At 45.5% G+C, this 22,507-nt stretch overlaps 1 protein-coding gene across 1 annotated transcript in view; it reads right to left on the minus strand.

The window, feature by feature from the left end:
• Positions 1-20,650: 20,650 nt before the first annotated feature.
• Positions 20,651-22,507, minus strand: part of LOC140191119 (intercellular adhesion molecule 1-like) — a 44,384-nt gene continuing 42,527 nt past the window's right edge. The window contains exon 8 of the mRNA XM_072248225.1: positions 20,651-21,314. Within this exon, the coding sequence (XP_072104326.1) occupies positions 21,037-21,314 (278 nt within the window). The 3' untranslated portion in view covers positions 20,651-21,036. The remainder of the gene's footprint in view (positions 21,315-22,507) is intronic.

The raw sequence follows: 22,507 nt of genomic DNA on the forward strand, positions 1-22,507 counted from the left end.
ATGGGCTGGCACATAAATATCTCTCAAACGAAGGATTTTCTGCTGGACTGTTCCCTTCCCCATCCCCAACAGTTACCTCACCTGCCACTTTGTCAGAATCCTTGTCAAGTATCCTCGGCAGTCATCCCAGCCCTGCGTCCTAAAAAGGGTCCTGGCCCTGCATCCTGGAAAGTATCCCAGCCCTGCATCCTAGAAGAGTCCTGGTGTCTCTGAGCCCAAGTAGGAGTCCGGGCTCTGTACCCTAGAGCCTAACTCAGCCAAGTCCAAGGGCCGAGCCAAATCTAGTTCAAGAACCACGTCCTGTGCTGGAGTCTCCTCGTCCTGTGCTGAAGTTCCCTGGCCCAGCCCAAGAGTTCCCTTGCCCAGCCTTGTGCTGGAGATCCCTCGTCCAGTCCAGGAGTCTCTCATCTAGTCCAAGCCACGTCCAAGTACCACGTCAGGTCCCAGTCCAGGCTTTGTATTCCCAGTACTATCTAGTGTCTATGTCATGGTCCAGTCCATGAAGTCCGTATTCCGGTTCAAGGTCCGGTCCATCGACCCTTGCTCTAGGTTTTCCTATCTACCCTGTTTCTGTCCTTGTTGAGCTAATTGAGGCAGCTGATGCTCGTTGGGACTGGCTGCATAAATACCTCCAGAGACCAGGGCGTGGCTGCTGGATTGTTCTTGTTTTTACTCCTTGGATCCCTTCCTCTGCCTTCTGTTTCCTCGCCTGAAGCCCTGCCTTGTCTTGCCGGTAACTCTCGCCTCACCTGAAGTTCTTGTCTTGCCTTGCTTTGCCTGTAGCCTTGACTTGTCTTGCTGTCTGGTCCTGGAGCCACCCTATACCTAGCTCCCTTTCTGTCCCTTGCCTCCGCCCAGGTAGACCAGGCCGTCTTGCCGTTACCTGGGGTTGGTTCTGTCCCTTCCTGTCGCTTGCCCCTGTCAGGTGGTGAACCGCGCCCTGCCCAGGAGTACCGCGCCCTGCCCAGGAGTACCGCGCCCTGCCCAAGAGTACTGCGCCCTGCCCAGGAGAACCGCGCCCTGCCCAGGAAGAGCCAAGCCTCGCCTCAAGTCTCAAGTCTCCAGCCTCCTGCCAAGCCTCACCTCGCCTCGTCTCCTGCCTCCAGCCTCCAGCCTCGCCTCACCTCATCTCCTGCCTCCAGCCTCTAGCCTCGCCTCACCTCACGTCTTCTGCCTCCAGCCTCCTGCCAAGCCTCGCCTCGCCTCAAGTCTTCTGCCTCCAGCCTCCTGCCAAGCCTCGCCTCGCCTCAAGTCTTCTGCCTCCAGCCTCCTGCCAAGCCTTGCCTTGCCTCGTCTCCTGCCTCCAGCCTCCTGCCAAGCCAAGCCAAGTCTCTAGCCTCTAGCCTCTTGCCAAGCCAAGCCAAGTCTCTAGCCTCTAGCCTCAAGCTTCAAGCCTGTAGATTTCTGCCTCATCCTGCCTGCCTGCCAAGCCTCATCCTTGCCTATTTCTGGGGTCCGAGCTAGAAGCAAGACCCAGGTACTGGGTCCTTGTCCAGTCTCTGGCTTGGAGTCCAAGCCCGGACTCCTAGCTCTTTTGTCTTGAACTTGGGTCCGTTCCCAGCCACCGCCCTTATGACAGTCTAGTCTGTTCCTAGTCCCAAGTCCTAGCCTGGACCTGGGTTCCGAGCGCGATTCAAGACCCATGTGCCGGGTCCCTGTCCAGTCTCTGGCTCAGAGTCCTAGTCCAAGCTCCTAGTTCCAAGTTCCTTGTCCAGGTCCCACTTTCCTAGTTTTAGTCCTAGCCCAGGCCCTGTGTCTTTATCTCGTCCAGGGCCGGTGGCCATGGCAGGCATCATTTCTTCCCAACTTCCCTTGCATTCTTGATAATCTTAAGTCTCGTTCCTAGTACTTCAGTGTCTGTGTCTTGCATCTGGGTCCACTCCCATCACCACCCCTTGTAAAAGAACAGTCCAGTCATACATGGACCCAGCAACGCAGACAATGTCATTTAATTCTCACCATCCTGGGTTCCCTCCTGTTGAATCCCACCCACCCCCCCACACACACACGCATAGGTCGTCCATAGTCCGGGAAAGCTTGTTAGGTCGCCAGGAGGATCCCATAGTGGGGGGTGGAGTACTGTCATGGTCTGGTCCCTGAGGTCTGCATTCCAGTTCACGGTCCGGTCCGTCGACTCCTTATTCCGGGTTTTCCTGTTTTCCCTTGTTCCATTGGGTGCATTAATTGAGGCACCTGATTCTCATTTTGGGCTGGCACATAAATGTCTCTCAAACCAAGGATCCCCTCCCGGACTGTTCCCTTCCCCTCCCTTCCAAATCCCCGGTGGTTACCTCGCCTGCTACCTTTGTCAAGTATCCTTGGCAGTGACCTCATCAAATATCCTCAGCAGTTACCTTGGCAAATATCCTGGGCAGTCATCCCGGCCCTGCATCCTGGAAAGCATCCTGGCCCTGCATCCTAGAAGGGTCCCAGTGGCTCCGAGCCCAAGTAGGAGTCCCAGCTCAGTACCCTAGAGCTTAACCCAGCCAAGTCCAAGAGCCGAGCCAAATCTAGTTCAAGAGCCATGTCCTGTGCTGGAGTTCCCTCGCCCAGCCCAGGAGTCTCTCGTCTAGTCCAAGCCATGGCCTAGTACCTTGTCCAGTCCCAGTCCAGTACTATCTAGTGTCTAGTCTGTTCCTAGTCCTGAGTCCTCACCTGGATCCGGGTTCCGAGCCTGATTCAAGACCCATGCCCCAGGTCCCTGTCCAGTCTCTGGCTCAGAATCCTAGTCCAGGCTCCTAGTTCCAAGTTCCTCGTCCAGATCCCACTTCCCTAGTCTTAGTCCTAGCCTAGGCCCTGTGTCCTTGTCTCATCCAGGGCCTGTGTCCATGGCAGGCGTCGTTTCTTCCCGACTTCCCTTGCATTCTTGGTAATCTTAGTCCAGCTCCTAGTCCTTCAGTGTCTGTGTCTTGCATTTGGGTCCACTCCCATCACCCCCCTTGTAACATAAATCTCCTCTGCACTCTGTCCATAGCATCCACATCCTTCCTGCAGTGAGGTGACCAGTACTCCAAGTGGGGTCTAATTAAGGTCTTAGATAAATGCAACATTACCTCACAGCTTTTGAATTCAATCCCATGGTTGATGAAGGTCAACACACCATACGCCTTCTTAACAACACTGTCAACCAGCACAGTTTTGAGTGTCCTATGGACACGATCCCAAGATTTCTCCGATCCTCCACGTTGCCAAGAGTCTTACCATTAATATACTATATTCTGTCTTCAAAGTTGACCTACCAAAATGAACCACCTCACACTTATCTGGCTTGAACTCCACCTGCCACTTCTCAGCCCAGTTCTGCATCCTATTGGTGTCCCACTGTAACCTCCGACAATCCTTCAGACTATCCACAACACCCCCAGCTTTCGTGGCATCAGCAAACTTACTAACCCACCCTTCTACTTCCTCATCCAGGCCATTTATAGAAATCACAAAGAGGAGGGGCCCCAGAACAGATCCCTGCAAAACTCCTCTGATCATCGACCTTCATGCAGAATACGAACCATCTACAACCACTTTGCCTTCTGTGGGCAAGCCAATTCTCAATCCACAAAGCAAGGTCTCCTTGGATCCCATGCCTGCTTACTTTCTGAATTAACCTCACATGGGGAAGTTTATCAAATGCCTTACTGAAATCCATATATATGATATCCACTGCTCTGCCTTCATCAGGATTTTGGTGAGACCAAATTTGGAGCAGTGTATGGGGTTCTGGTCACCAGCTATGGAAAGATAGCAATAAGCTTGATAGAGTTCAGAGAAAATTTTCAAGGATATTGCCAGGACTTGAGGACCTGATTTATAGGGAGAGTTGAATAGGTTCAGACTTTATTTTTTGGAATGAGGGAGAAAGAGGGGAGATCTTATAGAAGTAAATAAAATAATAAGAGATACAGATAGGGTGAATGCATACAGACTTTGTTCTAAGACTGGAGGTCATACATCAGGGGTTCGCAACCTGGGGTCTACAGACTCCTTGCCTAATGGTATTGGTCTGTGGCACGAAAACAGTTGGGAACCCCTGTCACTGAGTGAAAGATCCACCTGAGGGAGAACTTCTTCACTCAGAGGGTGTTGGGAATGTGCAACAAGCTGCCAGTGGAAATAGCAGATGCAGGTTCAATTGTAATATTCAGGAGAAGTTTAGATAAGTATTGGAGGGGTATAGAGGGGTATATGGCTGGGGGTAGATGGGATGAGGCCAACATGGACTAGAAGGGCCAAAGGGCCTGTTTTTGTGCTGTAGTGCTCAACGGCTATTTGTCATCAACTACTTCCTCCTTTTTCTTTTCAGCAGGAACAAATCACATGATCGGAGGCTTCACCTCTATTGATTCACTGGGTATTTTGCTTCTAATTCTTGGGAAGTTCTTGTTGATCTCTTTTCTCACAACTCCAGTGCATGTCAGGTCTCTCCTTCCTCTCGACATTTCCAAGGTCAAGCTACTCGGTGTTTGCAGCAGTTTCTGTTTTTGTTTTGGACTGAACTTGCCCTGGACTGGAAGGCCAGTTGTGTGATACAGATGAGTGAACTGCCCACAGTCTGGCAGCGTGTGGATTCATGGAGTCCACTCTCCTCTTCCAGAATTATTGTCCCTACAGTCTGGGAAAACAGAGTGGCGGTGAGCAGCTTCTTCAGCAGATGAGAAATGACCAGATGGGAGGCTGCTTGAGCTGTAATATAAATAGCCTGGAGAGTGGTTACAGAGCTCCATAATCAAGTTCGCAGACGACACCACGGTTGTTGGCCTGATCAGAAGGAATGACGAGACGGCCTACAGGTCCGGCACCTGGCCGAGTGGTGTACCGACAACAACCTGGCCCAAAGAGATCATTGTGAACTGCAGGCATGCTAGGAGCCACACTCACGACCCCCATCTACATCAACTGAACTGTAGTAGAGCACGTATCAAGCTTCAAATTCCTTGGTGTCCACATTTCCGAGGATCTCACCTTGTCCCTGAGCTCCTCCATCCTGATCAAAAAGACACAACAGCGCCTTTATTTCCTGCGGAGCATCAAGAAAGCTCACCTCTCTCCCAGGATACTGACGGACTTTTACCGCTGTACCATTGAGAGCATGCTCACCAACTGCATCTCAGTGTGGTATGGCAATTGTCCCGTATCGGACCGCAAAGCACTCCAGCATGTGGTGAAAACTGCCCAGTGGATTATCCGCACCCAATTGCCCACCATTGAGAACATCTACCATAAACGCTGTCTGGGCAGGGCGATAAGCATTATCAAGGATGCATCTCACCCTAACCATGGACTCTTTACTCTCCTCCCATCTGGTAGGTGCTATAGGAGCCTCCGCTCCAGCACCAGAAGACACAAGAAGAGCTTCTTCCTTGAGGCTGTGACATTGCTCAACCTCGCATCACAGCGCTAAGCAGTATTGCATCCATATTGCACTGTCTCAGTACTTGTGTGCTGTAGCACTTACTTTTTATTCGCAGTTATGTTGTGAATAACACTATTCTTTGCATTTCTGGTCAGATGCTAACTGCATTTCATTGGCTTTGTATCTGTACTCGACACAATAACAAGAAAGTTGAATCCAATCTAATCTAATCTATTTAATGCAGGCCCTTTGGACCACAATGTTGTGCCAACTTTTAAACTACTCCCCAATCAATCTAACCCTTCCCTCCTACACAGAACATAACCCTCCATTTTTGCTTTCATCCAAGTTTTTAGCGAAGAGATATGGGGAGAATTCCCGAAGGATGAATGTCTTGATTGAGATCATCTTACTCTAATGCACAAAATGTTTTTTTATTGACTTCCTGGAAAGTCAGATCCAGTTTCTGTATTTACTACATAGTTATGTATTGTGGTGCATCTGGCAAAGGATGAGATTAAACAGCGTCTCCCATGAAAGAAGCCCAAACTCAATCACAGACTGAATTCAGATCTTCCTCTTTAGAATCAGAATCTGAATTCAATATCACTGCCATATAGTGCGTCATGAAGTTTGGTGTTTTGTGGTAATAAATAAAAAACTATAAATTACAATAAGAAATAGTCGTATACGTAAAAAGATGAATTTAATGCAAAAAGAGAGCAAAAAAAAAGTGAGATATTATTCATGGGTTCATTCATTGTCCAGTTGTGCATATATGCAGTTCAGATCAGAGGTGATCCCTACAATCACAATAAAGTCCAAAATATATTACCGCTTGGAGTTTACTATCAGAAAACTATTTACTATCAGCCCCAGTGCAAAAGTGTCCTGTATAAAAACAAACTGAGCATCACATTCCTTGTCAGGAATAGCATTTCAGTCCCAGTGCTCATGTCTCGGAATAAAGCACAGTCTCACCGTTAGTTATTGGTTAAAAATCCCAATCCTCACAACCAGCAAACAGAAACTGAAAGACCACAAGATGCACCCTCCCACTTCTGAACATCTTGCACAATTTACACAGCAGTCCTTGTGCACAATTTACACACAGTACTTCCACAGTTTCAGCAATGCTCTTCCCCACCAACAGTGAGTTGCTCCTCTTCTCCGGTCTGCAGGTTCTAGACTGCAGCCAAGTTTGAGACTTCGGTGCTTCCTCAAACCTCTGCTATGCTCCTATCAACAAAGTTTTGAACTTACTTCTGTGTGTATGTGATATTTCAATAATATTTGAGTAAATATGTGTTGTTTAATTAGGGATTCATCTTCATTTAAATAATTAATTACAAGTTATGAGTATAAATATATTAATTACACATGTCATTATACTACCACGTGATATGTGAGTCCCTTGCTTAAAGTAAATGTGAAGTTACACGCGCATTCCTGGACACCTGCGTCTTTTTTGAATTAGTTTAATATTTTGAAGCTACAAAACTTAACGATGGTGACGGGGATGGGATCATAGTGTGTAATTATAGCATCTGATGTCACCATTTCCTTTACCTTTTTGAAAGCCACCTCACACTGCTTTGTCCACTGCCATTTCTACTCGATCTATAGTAATGAGTTCAAGAGGTGGAGCAGGTTTGGCAGGAACCTATTATAGTCACTTACAAATCCTAAAAAGGACTGCAGCTGTGACACGTCTTTTGGCCTTGGGCCATCCATCACTGCTTAAATTTTCTCAGTGCACTTGTGTAATCCTTGTGCATCAGTTGTGTGGCCACAGTAAGTGATGCTTGGTTTAAAGAACTCACACTTGTCGCGACACGCTCTGAGCTTTTAACACTGTTTTGAGGCTTTGGAGATGTTCCTTGTCATCCTTGCCTGTAACAATGATGTCATCCAGGTAACACTGAGCGCCTGGGCAGCCTTGCAGAACCTGGCCCATAGCTTTCTGCCAGCGTGCAGGTGCAGATATCACTCTGTTATAGCGATAAAGCCCTTTGTCAGTGGTTATGCTGAGAAACACTCTGGACTTTCTCCATCTGGGAGCCAAAGACATTGATAAAACAAAGATGAAAATTCTGCTAAGAAACATGAGCAGCTAATGATGAATTGGAAAAGCAGAACTTGACGACAAGGAGAATGATTTTGGAGGAGAGAATGCATGGTGCAAAGATTGCTGTGGGAGAAATATCTTCCAGTTCATGGGACACCAATACTAGGAAAGAGGGAAGTGTCACATTGGTGCTTTCACTTGAAATTGGCCAGGGCCAGAGACTAAGTAAATTAAATATCTGTGGCTTAAAACTGATCATCAGGGATTGGGATTGGAGGCATGGACAGGGGAGGAGTGGGGTGAAGAGAAACTTTAAAAGTTAAAGGACCAAGCAATAGTGTAGGTGAACAAAATGGGTAAAGACCAGCTGAATGCATCAGGAAGGGACAGAGAGGTGTAACTCCAGTGAGAATTCATGAAGCAAAGATAAACTTGAAGGTTCTTTACGTGAAGAAATAGCAGAATAACCAAAAGCAAAAGGGCACAATCAAATAACCATTTCATAGTTGGGTTGTAACATGGCCAAGGATGGGAATGAAGTATTTGTGTTTACTTTTAGAAGTGACAGACAAATGGAAATGGAATTGGGCAGCAATGGTTTCAAAGGATGGGACAAAGACAGTAAAGGGAAAAAATGTTGCTCAGAAAATCAAATAGCATATTGGGCTTTAAATAGTTCTCATCATGTGGGTGGGGTATAAAATTCATGAGATTAGAAGTGTGTGTAACTAGAAAAACACAATAACTGTACGAGACAAGAAGCTGCATACAGGCTGGGCAAACCAATCAGCAGCAATAGTGTGCAGGACAAATTTAGATTAGATTAGATTAGGTTCAACTTTATTGTCATTGTGCCGAGTACAGATACAAAGCCAAGGAAATGCGTTTAGCATTTGACCAGAAATGCAAAGAATAGTGTTATTTACAAAATAACTGTGAATAAAAAAGTGCCACAGCACACAAATATAAAAGTACTGAGACAGTACAATATTGGTGCTATACTGCTTAGTGCTGTGATGAGAGGTTCAGCAGTGTCACAGCCTCAGGGAAGAAGCTCTTCTTGTGCCTGCTGGTGCGGGAGCGGAGGCTCCTGTAGCGCCTACCAGATGGGAGGAGAGTAAAAAATCCATGGTTAGGGTGAGATGCATCCTTGATAATGCTTATCACCCTGCCCAGGCAGTGCTTATGGTAGATGTTCTCAATGGTGGGCAATTAGGTGCCGATAACCTGCTGGGCAGTTTTCACCAAATGCAGGGTGCTTTGCGGTCCAATACAGGACAATTGCCATACCATACCGAGATGCAGTTGGTGAGTATGCTCTCAATGGTACAGCGGTAAAAGTTCGTCAGTATCCTGGGATAGAGGTGAGCTTTCTTGATGCTCCGCAGGAAATAAAGACGCTGTTACACCTTTTTGATCAGGATGGAGGAGTTCAGGGACCAAGTGAGATCCTCAGAAATGTGGACACCATGGAATTTGAAGCTTGATACACGTTCCACTACAGTTCCGTTCATGTAGATGGGGACGTGAGTGTGACTCCTGGCATGCCTGAAGTCCACAATCATCTCCTTGGTCTTCTGGGTGTTAAGGGCCAGGTTGTTGTCGATCAGGTGCTGGACCTCATCCCTGTAAGTCGTCTCGTCATCCCCTCTGATCAGACCAACCACTGTGGTGCCGTCTGCGAACTTGATTATGGAGTTAGAACCATGTACAGGAATGCAGTCATAGGTGAAAAGGGAGTACAGAAGAGGGCTCAGCACACGGCGTTGAGCCACGCCGGTGTTCAGGGTGAGAGTGGAGGAGGAGAGGTTGTCTAACTTCACTGATTGGGGTCTGTTAGTCAGAAAGTCCAAGGTCCAATTGCAGAGGGATACGCTGATACCAAGCTGGCGAAGTTTGGCGATCAGCTTGGAGGGGATCACAGTATTGAATGCCGAACTAAAGTCAATAAACTGTATTCTGACGTAAGAGTTGGGGCTGTCCAGATGGGTCAGGGCAGAGTGAAGTGCTGTGGAGATGGCATCCTCTGTTGACCTGCTGGTGCGATAGGCAAATTAATGGGGGCCCAGGGTAGAGGGCAGACAGGATTTCAGACATGATAGAACCAGTTTACAGAGTGTATAAGATTTCTAAACCTGTTTTTTTTGATGAGATACAGTGCAGACAAGGCCCATCAGTCTCTTTGAGCCACACTGCCCAACAATCCCCTGATTTAATCCCAGCCTAATCACGGGACAATTTACAATAACTAATAAGTTGATGAACCAATGCATCTTTGGACTTTGGGAGGAAACCAGAGCACCCAGAAGAAACCCATGTGGTCACGGGAAAAATACAAACTCCTTACAGGCAGGGGCAGGAATTGAACCTGCGACGCCTGTACTGTAAAGCATTGTGCTAACCACTATGCTACCGTGCCACCCCATGTTTCTAGATCATTGGGATCTCTTCCATGATGAGAAACCAATGAAAAAACGGATTATTTTTAAACAGTTTTTCGTTTAATGAGAAATAGTTAATTTGAAGATCTCACAAGGTCCTTCAGAATTTCACATCAAGGCCACAGTTTAGGAATTAGGGGTAGGCCATTTAGAACGGAGTTGAGGAAAAACTTTTTCACCCAGAGAGTGGTGGATATATGGAATGCTCTGCCCCAGAAGGCTGTGGAGGCCAAGTCTCTGGATGCTTTCAAAAAAGAGATGGATAGAGCTCTTAAAGATAGTGGAATCAAAGGTTATGGGGATAAGGCAGGAACTGGATACTGATTGCGGATGATCAGCCATGATCACAGTGAATGGCGGTGCTGGTTCGAGGGGCCGAATGGCCTACTCCTACACCTATTGTCTATTAAAGGTCATTTAGCTCAATTTGAAACCAGGATCTTAAATCTAAAGGAAGCAAATTGGAGAAGTCATGAGCTGTGAGATGACTAAAATAGATTTGGAAACTAACTTAAAATATTTGACAATAAACCAGAAATGGATAGCTTTTCAAAGAATTTATGTAAAGTTGTAAACTATATATTTATCTCTCATTAAGGCACAAAAAAGAGAAGAGTTCTGATCGTGGCTGGCGAGAGAAGTCAAGGGTTGTATTAGATCACAGGACAAGGCTGATTACAATGCCAGAACCAGAGGTTTGGGAAATCAGCAAAGGAGGACCGAGGCTTTATAGTGAAAAGTGGGGCAGAATACAGGAACAAACTGACACAGAATATGAAAGCAGGCAGTAAGAGATTCTTCAGTGAGAAAGCTCAAACCTCAAGGCCTGTTGTGGTTCAAGGAGGCAGCTCATCGTCACCATCTCAGGGCAGCGAGGGATGGGCAATCAAATGCTGGCTCAGCCGCAAAACCCACTTCCCTTGAATGAATATATAAAGAAAATTGATGTCGGTCTTTTGCAGGCTGAAGCGGGTGGGGGGAAATCCTGTGAGAGAAGGAATTGACAGAGGTGTCAGTGAAAAACACTGAGAGGGAGGGACTGAGCTAACTAAAAGTCTGCAGTTCCTGATGAACTGCATCTGACAGTTTTGAAGAGGTGACCAAGTATGGATATGCTGGTTGACACTGATCTGAAAGCATTTCCTACAGGCTGGAAGATAGCAAACAGATCCCCAGTATTTAAACAAGTATGACCTAATGGCCTTCATCTTCAGCACCACTTTCCTGCACTAATCTCTACTGCTGTCTGGGTGAAGATTTCTTTTTGTTTTTGTCCTGAAAGGCTTAAAGCCTTATTTTGAGGATGTCACCCTAACAAGGTGGCAGGGGGAGCAGCCAATAAAATTCAAATACACTAGTAAGGGTCAAGCAAGGTCTCAGGAAATTCAGCACGCTCTCTGAAAACTGCAGGAGGCCTGCCCACAACTGCTTGGCCTAAAGGAACTTGGCCAAGCCCAGGGCTGTCAGAGAGCCCAGGCTGAGTCTCAGGAAACAGAGTCTGCTCCACCTTATGCACGTCTCCCTTTGTTGTTTGTCTGAAGTTGTTGTTGGTACAGTGTCCTTATGCATCAGCACCCTGGACTGTGAAATGGCAGCAACCCATCCCTGACCTGAGTTTGAGTTTTCCTTCACTTTGTTTCTGGAGAGTTGTCTCTGTTCAACGTCATTCCACTGAACCCGTCTCAGACTGTGAACTCACTGTCTGGGTGTGAAGTGAAAATCCATTTCCCAGCATGCAATCACCATAAGATGATAAGACCATAAGACAAAGGAGCAGAAGTCAGCCATTCGGCCCATCGAGTCTGCTCTGCCATTTTATCATAAGCTGATCCATTCTCCCATTTAGTCCCACTGCCCCGCCTTCTCACCACAACCTTTAATGCCCTGGCTGCTCAGATACCTATCAATCTCTGCCTTAAATACACCCAAAGACTTGGCCTCCACTGCCGCCCATGGCAACAAATTCCATAGATTCACCACCCCCTGGCTAAAAAAATTTCTTCGCATTTCTGTTCTGAATGGGTGCCTTTCAATCCTTAAGTCATGCCCTCTCGTACTAGACTCCCCCATCATGGGAAACAACTTTGCCACATCCACTCTGTCCATGCCTTTCAACATTCGAAATGTTTCTATGAGGTCTCCCCTCATTCTTCTAAACTCCAAGGAATACAGTCCAAGAGCGGACGAACATTCCTCATATGTTAACCTTCTCATTCCCGGAATTATTCGAGTGAATTTTCTCTGTACCCTCTCCAACGTCAGCACATCCTTTCTTAAATAAGGAGACCAAAGTACTCACAGTACTGCCCACAGTACTCCAAGTGAGGTCTCACCAGCCCCTTATAGAGCCTCAACATCACATCCCTGCTCCTATACTGTATTCCTCTAGAAATGAATGCCAACATTGCATTTGCCTTCTTTACCACTGACTCAATCTGGAGGTTAACCTCAAGGGTATCCTGTACGAGGACTCCCAAGTCCCGTTGCTTCTCAGAACTTTGAATTGCCACCTCATACATGGCAATATCTTTCTATTGAGGTTACTTTTTATTTCTCCTTTAAATGTTCTGTTATCAGGTGTGTTTGGAACAAAAGATGCCATGACCACTTGTTCTGTACTCCTCTGTTTTCTGAATACACAGCAAGACAATGTGAAGCCCCATTGCTGGACATTCAGGATCTGATCTGTGATCCTGTCAGTAAGTGCAGTCCTGTTGGTCTGTACACTTGGTTAAAATCTACATCATGCCACCATTGTACAAGTCATAACTTGCAGCTAGATGCCTGTATAACTCATAGTGAAACAAAAATAGATGAAAATTTGACTGAAATTCTTATTCCTTAGGTGCTGTGGTTTCTTAGTGTCAGAGCTGAACCTTTCAAACTGACAACAGGCTGGAAAGGAAGCCTTGAGAAGTTTGTTTACTTGACAAAGAGACTTCTGGTCTGTATTAGTGTTATGTGTTACACCTGTTACCACGTCAGCACATTAACAGCAAGATGACTCTAGTGCAGCTCAAATGGTGTGAAAATTAGTGGAAAACTAGATAACAAGTTTTAACATGCTGAAAAACTCAATACAAAACTTGTCCTGCTTCAAAACATCTTCGCTCTGCTAAGGGTTAGATCAGAATAAGAATCAGGTTTAATATTGCCGGCATATGTCGTGAAATTTGTTAAATTTACAGCAGCAGTACAATGAAATGCATGACAAATAAACAGAGAGAATTAAACTGAGTTACAGTAAGTTTATATATGTCTATTAAATAGTTACGTTAAAACAAGTAGTGCAAAAAACAAGTAAAAAAGTAGTGAGGTAGTGTTCATGTGTGCAACATCCATTCAGAAATCAGATGACAGAGGGGAAGAAGCTGTTCCTGAATCATTGAGTGTGTGCCTTCAGGCTCCTGTACCTCCTACCTGATGGTAGCAATGAGAAGAGGGCATGCCCTGGGTGGTGAGGACCCTCAGTGATGGACTCCGCCTTCCGAAGGCACCACTCTTTGAAGATGTCTTGGATACCACGATGGTTGATGCCCAGGATGGAATTGACTAATTTTACAAGTTCCTGCAACTTATTTCAATCCTGTGCTGTAGCCACCCCACCCCCCACCATCCCAGATGGTGGGCAGCCAGTCAGAATGCTCTCCATGGTACATTTGTAGAAATTTATTTGACAAACCAAATCTCCTCAAACTCCTAATGAAGTATAATGAAGCCACTGTCTTGCCTTCTTTATAGCTGTATCAATATGTTGGGTCCAGGTTAGATCCTCACAGATATTAACACCCATGAACTTGAAATTGCTCACTCTCTCCACTTCTGATCCCTCTATGAGGATTGGTTTGTGCTCCTTCGCCTCACCCTTCACAATCAGCTCTCTGGTCTCGGTGATGTTGAGTGCAATGTTGTTGCTAACCGGTATACCTCACTCCTGTACACCCTCATCTCCATCTGAAATTCTGCCAACAATGGTTGTATCATCAGTAAATTTAGAATGCTGTTTGAGCTATGCTAACCACACTGTCATGGGTGTAGAGAGAGTAGAGCAGTGGGCCAAGAAACATATTCCTGTGTAAACTGTCAGTGAGGTGGAGATGTTACTTCCAATCAGCACAGATTGTGGCCTTTCGTAGGAAGTCGAGAATCCAGTCGCAGAGGGAGGTACAGAGGCCGAGGTCTTGTAGCTTTTCGATCAGGACTGTAGGAATGATGGTGTTGAATGCTGAGCTACAGTCAATGAACAGCATTCTGACATCAGTATTTGCGTTGTCCAGGACATCCAAGGCTGCCTGGAGAGCCATTCAGATCACATCTGTTGTAGACCTGTTGTGGCTGTAGGCGAATTGCAGTGGGTCCAGGTTTTTCCTGAGCCAGGTGCTGATTCTAGCCGTGACCAACCTCTCAAAGTATTTCATCACTGTACATGCACATGTGAGCTCTACTGGACGATAGTCATTGAGGCATCTCACACTGCCCTTCTTGGACACTGGTATAATTGTTGCCCTTTTGCAGCATGTGGGAAATTCTGACCGTAACAATGAAGGATTGAAAATGTCTTTGAGCACTCCTGCCAGTTGTTGGCTCAGGTTTTCAGAGCCTGGCCTGGGACTCCATTGGGCCCTGCTTCCTTGTGAGGGTTCACCGTCTTTAAAGACAGCCTGATGCCAGCCTCTGAGACAGACGTCACAGTGGCATTGGATGCTGCAGGTTTTCTCATAGCTGTGGTTTTATTTTCATTTTCAAAGCGAGCATAAAAGGTGTTGATCTCGTCTGGTACTGAAGCATCGCTGCCATTCATAATGTTGGGTTTTGCTTTGTAGGAAATAATATCCTGCAACTCCTACCAGAGTTGACATGTATCTAATATTACCTCCAACCTCTCCCTGAATTGTTTCTTGGCTCTTGAAATAGTTCTTTGTAAGTCATACCTGGTTTTCTTGTACAGACCTGAGTCACCAGACTTAAATGCCACTGATCTAGCCTTCAGCAGACTACAAATCTCCTGGTTCACCCACAGCTTTTGGTTTGAGAATGTACAGTAAGCCTTCATAGGCACACACTCGTCCACACAGGTTTTAATGAAGTCAGTGACAAGTGGGGCATACTCATCCAGGCTTGAAGATAACTCCCTGTACACAGTCCAAAGCAGCCCTGTAGGTGCTCCTGTGTCTTCCTGGTCCATACCTTCTTGGTCCTCATTACTGGTGCTGCAGTCTTTAGTGTCTGCCTATACTCGGGGAGTAGAGGTACAACCAGATGATTAGACTTCCCAAAGTGCAGGTGTGGGACACGATTGCACTTAGTGTAATAGTGGTTCAGTGTGTTATTTCCTCTATACTAGTTATTCAGATGATTCAATCAAGACTATTATTAAATTACCAATGAATTGATTTTGGATTTAAGTAGGGAGTGCTTAGAGAAAGATTTGCATTTATGGGTTACAGTGATTAAGGGGCACATTGCACAGAGTCAGAAACAGAATGAGAAGGTCTCAGGATAGAGAGTACTCTTTGAAATCAAGGAGAGTCAGAGAATAGACAATATCTAGAGGTGGAAGGTAGCTTACAAGGCACCTGAAAACAGGATTAACTACATGCAGGGAGAGAGAGGCCAGCAAGTGCATTTAAACACAGAAAGGACAGTATAAATCTGGCATTTCATCCAGTTTTAATTAACTATGTGAATGAGTTCTGAGCTGTGCTGTTTGAGCCTTACCTCATTTCCCCTGATGTAGAAATTCCAACCAAACTTACCATAGGAATCGCTGCTGACATTCCTACCTTCTGCTATAAGTCTGAACTTGGAGGTGAATGCAATTGGTTAGTGTGCAGATGATACAAAGATTGACTGTTTTGTTGACAGGAGTGTTATCGGCTGCTGGGTGATATTGATGAGCTGGTAATGTGGGCAGAGGCATGACTGGTGGAATTTAATCTCAGTTGGCATGAACACAGTGGCCAATGGGAACATCTCTGTGTTGTGTCACTCTGTGACCAATTTACTACTGAACAGGACAAGGGCCATGACTACTTTTAAGGCAATCCAGGAGTAACAGATTTTAACTGGAGGACGTGACTCAGCAAAGAACTTAATGTGGCTGAGTTGAAGAAGACCAAAGACTGGTGTCTAGAGAGATTGATGGTGGTAGTGCAGTGGATGTTGTCTACATGGATTTTAGTAAGGAATCTGACCAAGTTCTTCCTGGGAGGCTAATCCAGAAGATTAAGATGCATGGGGTCTGGATTGGGTGTTTGCATTCAGAACTGGCTTGCCAATAGGTGACAGAGGGTAGTGGTTGAAGAGACTTATTCAAGCTGCAGGTCTGTAACTAGTGGAGTTCTGCAGGGATCTCTGCTGGGACCTCTACTGTTTGTGATGACCTGGACGAAAATGTGGATGAGTGGGTTGTAAGTTTGCAGATGATATCAAGATTGGTGGAGTTGTGGTGAGTGTAGAGGACTGGCAAAGAATACAGCACAACATAGATCAGTTGGAGATACGAGCAGATAAATGGCAGATGGAGTTTAACCCTGATAATGTGAGGTGTTGTACCTTGGTAGGGCAAATGCAAGGAGACAGTACACAGTTAAGGGCAAGATCCTTAACAGTGATGCTGAGTAGAGAGATCTTGGGATCGAAGTTCACCGTCCCTTGAAAGTGGCTACACAGGTTGATGAAGTGGTTAAGAAGGTTTATGGAACGCTTGTTTTTATTAGTCGAGGCACTGAGCTCTAAAGTCAGGGGAATATGTTGCAACCTTACAAAACTGATTAGGCCACATCTGGAGTATTACATACTGTTCTGGTTGCCCCACGATATGAAGGATGTTGAGGCTTTGAAGAGGTTTACCAGGATGTTGCCTGGTTCAGAGGGCATGTGCTATCAAGACAGGCTGGATAAACTTCGTTTGCTTTCTCTGGATCGCCCAAGGCTGAGGGGTGATCTGACAGAGAACTACAAGAGAGGCAGACACAAGGTGGATAAAGGGTATCTGTTTTCTGGGGGGTTGAAACATCTAGTGCCAGACGGGTGGCATTGAATGTGAGAGGGGACAGGTTCCAGGTGGATGTAAGGAGTAAGTTTTTTGCTCAGTGTGGTGAATGCCTGGAATACGCTGCCTGGTATGGTGGTAGATGCCAATACATTGGAGGTTTTTAAGAGACGTTTGGATAGGCACATGGATGTAAGGAAGATGGAGGGATATGGACATGGTGTAGATCAGAGGGATTGGTGTTTGGGTGTTTTTGATTTGTTTTTTATCTGGTTCAGGCCAAATGGCCAGTTCCTGTGCTGTCGCTTCTATGTTCTATGAAGCACTGGGTGGCTGGTTCTGGTGCACAGTCTTGAGGGCACCACAATGGCCTAGCGGTTAGCACAACGCTATTACAGATCAGAGCGTCAGGAGTTCAGTCCTAATGTCCTCTGTAAAGCATCTGTACGTCCTCCCCGTGGAGTGCGTGGGTTTTCCCCAGGTGCTCTGGTTTCCTCCCACAGTCCAAACACGTACTGGTTATGAGGTTAATTGTTCTTTGTAAACTGTTCCGTGATGAGTCTAGGATTAAATCAGTGGGTTACTGGTGGTGTGGCTCGAAGGGCTAGAAGAGCCTGTTCTGTACTGTATCTCAATAAATAAAAACAATAAAAAATAGATGGTGAGAAATGTCTGCAGAACCCTGTGGGTGTTGGACATTGTACCTGATGTGTGATCAAGCACACTGGAGTAAGACATGGCTTCAGTTACTTCCAACACCAACCATGGTGTGAAAAGATTCTTCTTACCAACATTGATGTTTAATCGTGCTTCATTGACAAAATAGATTTTCTTCAAAATATACATTCACTTCATTAAAATTTACTTATACAAATGTGTTGACTAGAAATAGCCCTTTTATATCAATATCTACAATGTTGCTGAGTGGTAGGAACATGAACAGCAGTGCTGAAAATATTGTCTGCACAAGACATGGTTTATGGATGTCTATGTAATGAAACACACAATAAATATCCAGTCACCAGCTGCAACAAAAGCTTAAAGATAATGACAGTGAAACACGTACTGATATACTTGTAATGCTGTAACAGAAACTGTTTATAATACAGTATAAAGTATTTGCAGTTCGATTGAGTCCACAATGTAGTTATGTAAAAACAGTAAGCTCAAGGCAGTGAAAAGTAGTGAGCCTGATTATTTTGATTTCAGAAACAGAACTGGGTGAGTCCAAAACTGAGGCAGAAATGAGATGAATTTAACACAAAAAGTAATTCAGAAATAATTAAGAGTTACAGGAATAAAATGGACATCTGACAGTTAATATATCACACTGGGGTACAGTAATGGTGGAGACAGGTCTGTAGTTATAACTCTGGGATGCAGTGCTGGTGGGGACAGGTCTGTAATTGTGTAACACTGGGGTACAGTAATGGTGGGGATGTGTTTGTCACTGTATAACACTGGTGTAGAGCATTCCACACACTGTCAGATTCTGCTCTAACTCTATTTTTACCAGTGGTTCCCACCTGGGGGTTCACGGACCCCTCAGTTAATGGTAGGGGTCCATGGCATCAAAAAGGTTGGGAACATCTGACTTACAGGTTGCGTAGCGGGCCGTATCACAGGAAGGAGACAGATAGAAAAATAACTGAGTCAGTGTACAGGAAGGAGACAGATAGGCAACAACCCTTCGCAGTTCAGGCAACACCAAGAGCTGGTCAATGATTTCAGGAGGTCTGGGTGGGATTTGGCCGGTGGAGGGTGGTGGGGTGCACACGCTCCTGTCTGCATAACCTGTGGTTGAGACTGTTAAGGACTTGAAGTTCCCAGCAGTGTGGATGAGTCTGTCCTTGCCCATCCTCACAGATCCCATGGCCAGGAAATGTCACCAATGCCTCTACCTCCCCAGGAGGCTAAAGAAAGTAGATGTGACCCCATTGACGCTGACCGATTTTTAATATGGTGCAGCATGGGAAACAGCCTCTCCTGGCTTGGTATGACAACTGCTCTGCCCATGAACACAAGAAATTGCAGAGGGTGTGGACACAGCTCAGCACATCATGGAAACCAGCCTCCCTTTCAGAGACTCTGTCTACACGTCTCACTGCCTGAGTAAAGCAACTGGCATCGTCAAAGATCCCTCCCACCTCGGACATTCTCTCTTCACCCCTCTCCGTATGGGCAGGAGATACAAGAGTCTGAAAGCACATAGCACAGGCTCAGGGACTGCTTCTACCCCACTGTTTCAGTACAATAGACTCTTGACCTCACAACCTGCCTCATTATGCTCTTGTACCTTATTTTCTGCCTGCACTACGCCCTCTGTCACTGTTACACCTTACTCTGTGTTCTGATATTGTTTTCCCTCGTACTGCCTCAGTGCACTGTGTGATGAATTGATCTGTATGTACAGTAACCAAGACAAGCTTTTCACTGTATCTCTGTACATACGACGATAATGCACTCATTCCAATTCCAGTCCCAGAGAACAAGCTCCTCTGGCAGTAACCACAATTTCAATGGATTCTCAGAACTATTCTGGCTGCAAGATTATTTGAGTTACTCTCCGTCCCAGATCCGACCTTGTTCTAAATGCAGAACATGAACGGTAGTCAAGTGTTTAACAAGGCTGGACAAATATATGCCAATATTTATGCATATTTGACACCATATCGCTACTCTGAAATTTATTTTTATATTAGTCTTTAATAGTGTTGCTTTTTTGTCACACCAATGCACCACAGCAAATTCCTAATTGTATATGGCAAATAAAATTGATTCTCTCTTTATTATGGTATTTCTTTATAATGGATAATGATTTGTCCTTCAGGTAAAAAGTATTTTTCCTCAACACTCCCCTCTTCTTCTGTTCCCCACTCTGACCCTTCAGCTTTTCTCACCTGCCTGTCACCTCCCTCCTGGTGCTCCTCCTCTTTCCCTCTCTCCTCTGAACCACTCTCCTCTCCTATCAGATTCCGCCTTCTCCAGCCCGTTACCTTTCCCACCTGGCTTCACCTCTCATTTTCTAACTATCCTCCTTCCCCTCAACCTAACTTTCCCCTTCCTTTCCAGTCCTGATGAAGGGTCTCGACCTGAAAAGTCGACTGTTTATTCATTTCCAGAGGTGCTGCCAGATTTGCTGCGTTCCTCCAACAATTTTTCTGTGTTGCTTACGGTATCTCCCTGCTTGTCGACAGTGTGAAATGAGAAATGTTAGCCCTGAGAATTGTGTACAGCCAGCTTTTATGGAGAAACAGACCAGCTCTTTTCCATATTTTTCTGAATGATTTGAACAAACGGAAGATAATTTGTGTAGACTGTAAATGCACCTCTCGACAAACAGGTGGTGTACCACTAAACACTGGAGGTTAGAAGAACCCTTCTCAATGTGAGTGGAACCAGGATGGCTGCTCTTTCTGAAAATGGAAGACTGTGGAGCTGGAGGCAAAGTTTCGGGGTGAGTGAATGGTCATTTGGAACTGAATTAGGGAGGAGTTCCTTCTCTCTGGTTGTGAATTTATTTCAGAGTGCGCTCGGACAGAACGCCACTGACTTCTATTTATAACGCTCTGAGAACCGGACATCAATCGACACCAGGGGATGATTAAAAAGCAAGAGAGAGACACCATGTGGTCTGGGAAGGGAACTGCAGAGTTTAATACTGAAGGCAGCTGCAAGCACAGCTCCCCCTAGTGCAGGGATGAATCAGCAATGGGCAGTCAGAAAGTCCTCGGGGAGTTGTGTAACTGGAACAGGGATAGAAAGCAATCATATATTAACTATTTAAACAAGAGGATGAGAACGTTGCGAAACGAGTTGCCTCACATTTTATCCACTTGTAACATAATATGAAGACAATATTTGTGTCATTTAAGCAAATAGTTACCACAGAAGAAGATGATTGCAACATGTGAACAAATCTGTTATCCAACAGTAATTTCCATGAGTGGGACGGAAAGTTGCCAGGCTCAGATGCCCTTACTGCTGAAATAGTCTTGATGCCCATGTTCAGGTGGTGACTCCGTGTTCGTAGAAATCCAAATCAACTTTCTGATGAATTGATTCAAAACAACCCGGAAATCAACACTCCTGGGAACGAAGTGTCCTTGCATTTAGCACAGTATATGTTGCCGGTAGACTGTAGTATTGGAATCGGCAGTCTCCCTCAGTAACAATATTCATTAAATTATTGTTTTATCTGTGCAGAATTGATAGATGTAACACCATATATATTAGTTTGTGAGTGGTTATTGTTTAGAACTCCGTCTGAATTCACTTCTGTTAAAGGAAAAGATTCCTGATCAATCCCAGAAGGGATTTCCTGATTTTTGTGGGGTGCTGCATTCTTGACCTCGTAATGCCCTGTTTTCCGAGCTCTGTTTCTTAGGATGCAGGCGACGACCAGCATGACTAACAGTATTAGGATGGGTAGCAAGATTGCCAGCACCATCTTCCAATCATCACCTGGGGAACATGCACAAAAGCCATTACAGAATCATTAACCATCTCAGGCAAATACATCAATTGTAAAACCACTGATCCTTCTGAAAATCCCAGAATTTTGTAGATTTCATGTACCTTACTGTTTACTCTCCCATGCTTTCTCATTTTCTATATAAACACATACTACACATGAAACATTTTGACATGGCACTTCACAACCAATGAAAATCATTTCTGAGGAGTAATGACTGAAGGTCAAATTTCACCCAGCAAGACCAGAAACAAACACGTGGCAATGCCATCATCTGCTTTAATAATGCTGATTGAGGGTCAAGTAGTGACCAGGATTCCATTAGAAATCATCTGCTCTTTGAGTTTGTGTCATTTTGTTTTAGCTACAAGCCTGAGAAAGCAGGCTGTTTAATGCCTCAGCTGGAAGGCAGCACCTCGGAGAGTGCTCCCTCAGGTTGGAAGCCCGTGATGAGCTGTGTGCCCAGGGTTCAGAGCTAGGCCCATTGCTGTTTGGTCAAGAACATACAGGGACATGTTTAGGAAGTTTACAGATGACAAGAAGAATAGGTGGCATTATGGACAGTGGAGGTGGTTATCGGGAATTACAGGGAAATCTTGATCGGCTATGTAAGTAGACAGAGGAATAGCAAATGGAGTTTAATTCAGATACGGAGGCACGGTAACATTGTGGTTAGCACAGCGCTTTACAGGACCAGCAACCCAGGTTCAGTTCCTGCCACTGTCTGTAAGGAGTTTGCATGATCCCACTGTGACTGTATGGGTTTCCTCTGAGTTCCTCCCACAGTCCAAAGACCTACCAGCTGGTAGGTTAACTGGTCATTGTAAATTGTCCCGTGATTAGGCTAGGGTTCAATCAGGGGTTGCTAGGTGGCAATAGAACAGAAAGAGCCGGAAAGGACTGTCCCATGCTGGAACTCAATCAATATATAAATTTGAGGTGTTGCATTTTGGGAAGTGAAGTTAGTGTAGGACTTTGCACAGTGAACGGCAGAGCCCTGGGGTGTGTGCAGAACAGAGAGATCGAGTGATCTCAGTTCCCTTAAAGTGCTGTCAGAAGCAGACAGTATGGTGACAATGGCTTTTGGCACACTGACCTTCATCAGTCAGAGTATTGAGGGTAGCGTCTGTACAGGATGTCAGTGGGGCCACATTTGGAATAGTTTTCCGTTCCACTTGTCCTT

Source organism: Mobula birostris, chromosome 32, assembly GCF_030028105.1.
Source record: "Mobula birostris isolate sMobBir1 chromosome 32, sMobBir1.hap1, whole genome shotgun sequence".
Taxonomy (NCBI): Eukaryota; Metazoa; Chordata; class Chondrichthyes; order Myliobatiformes; family Myliobatidae; genus Mobula; species Mobula birostris.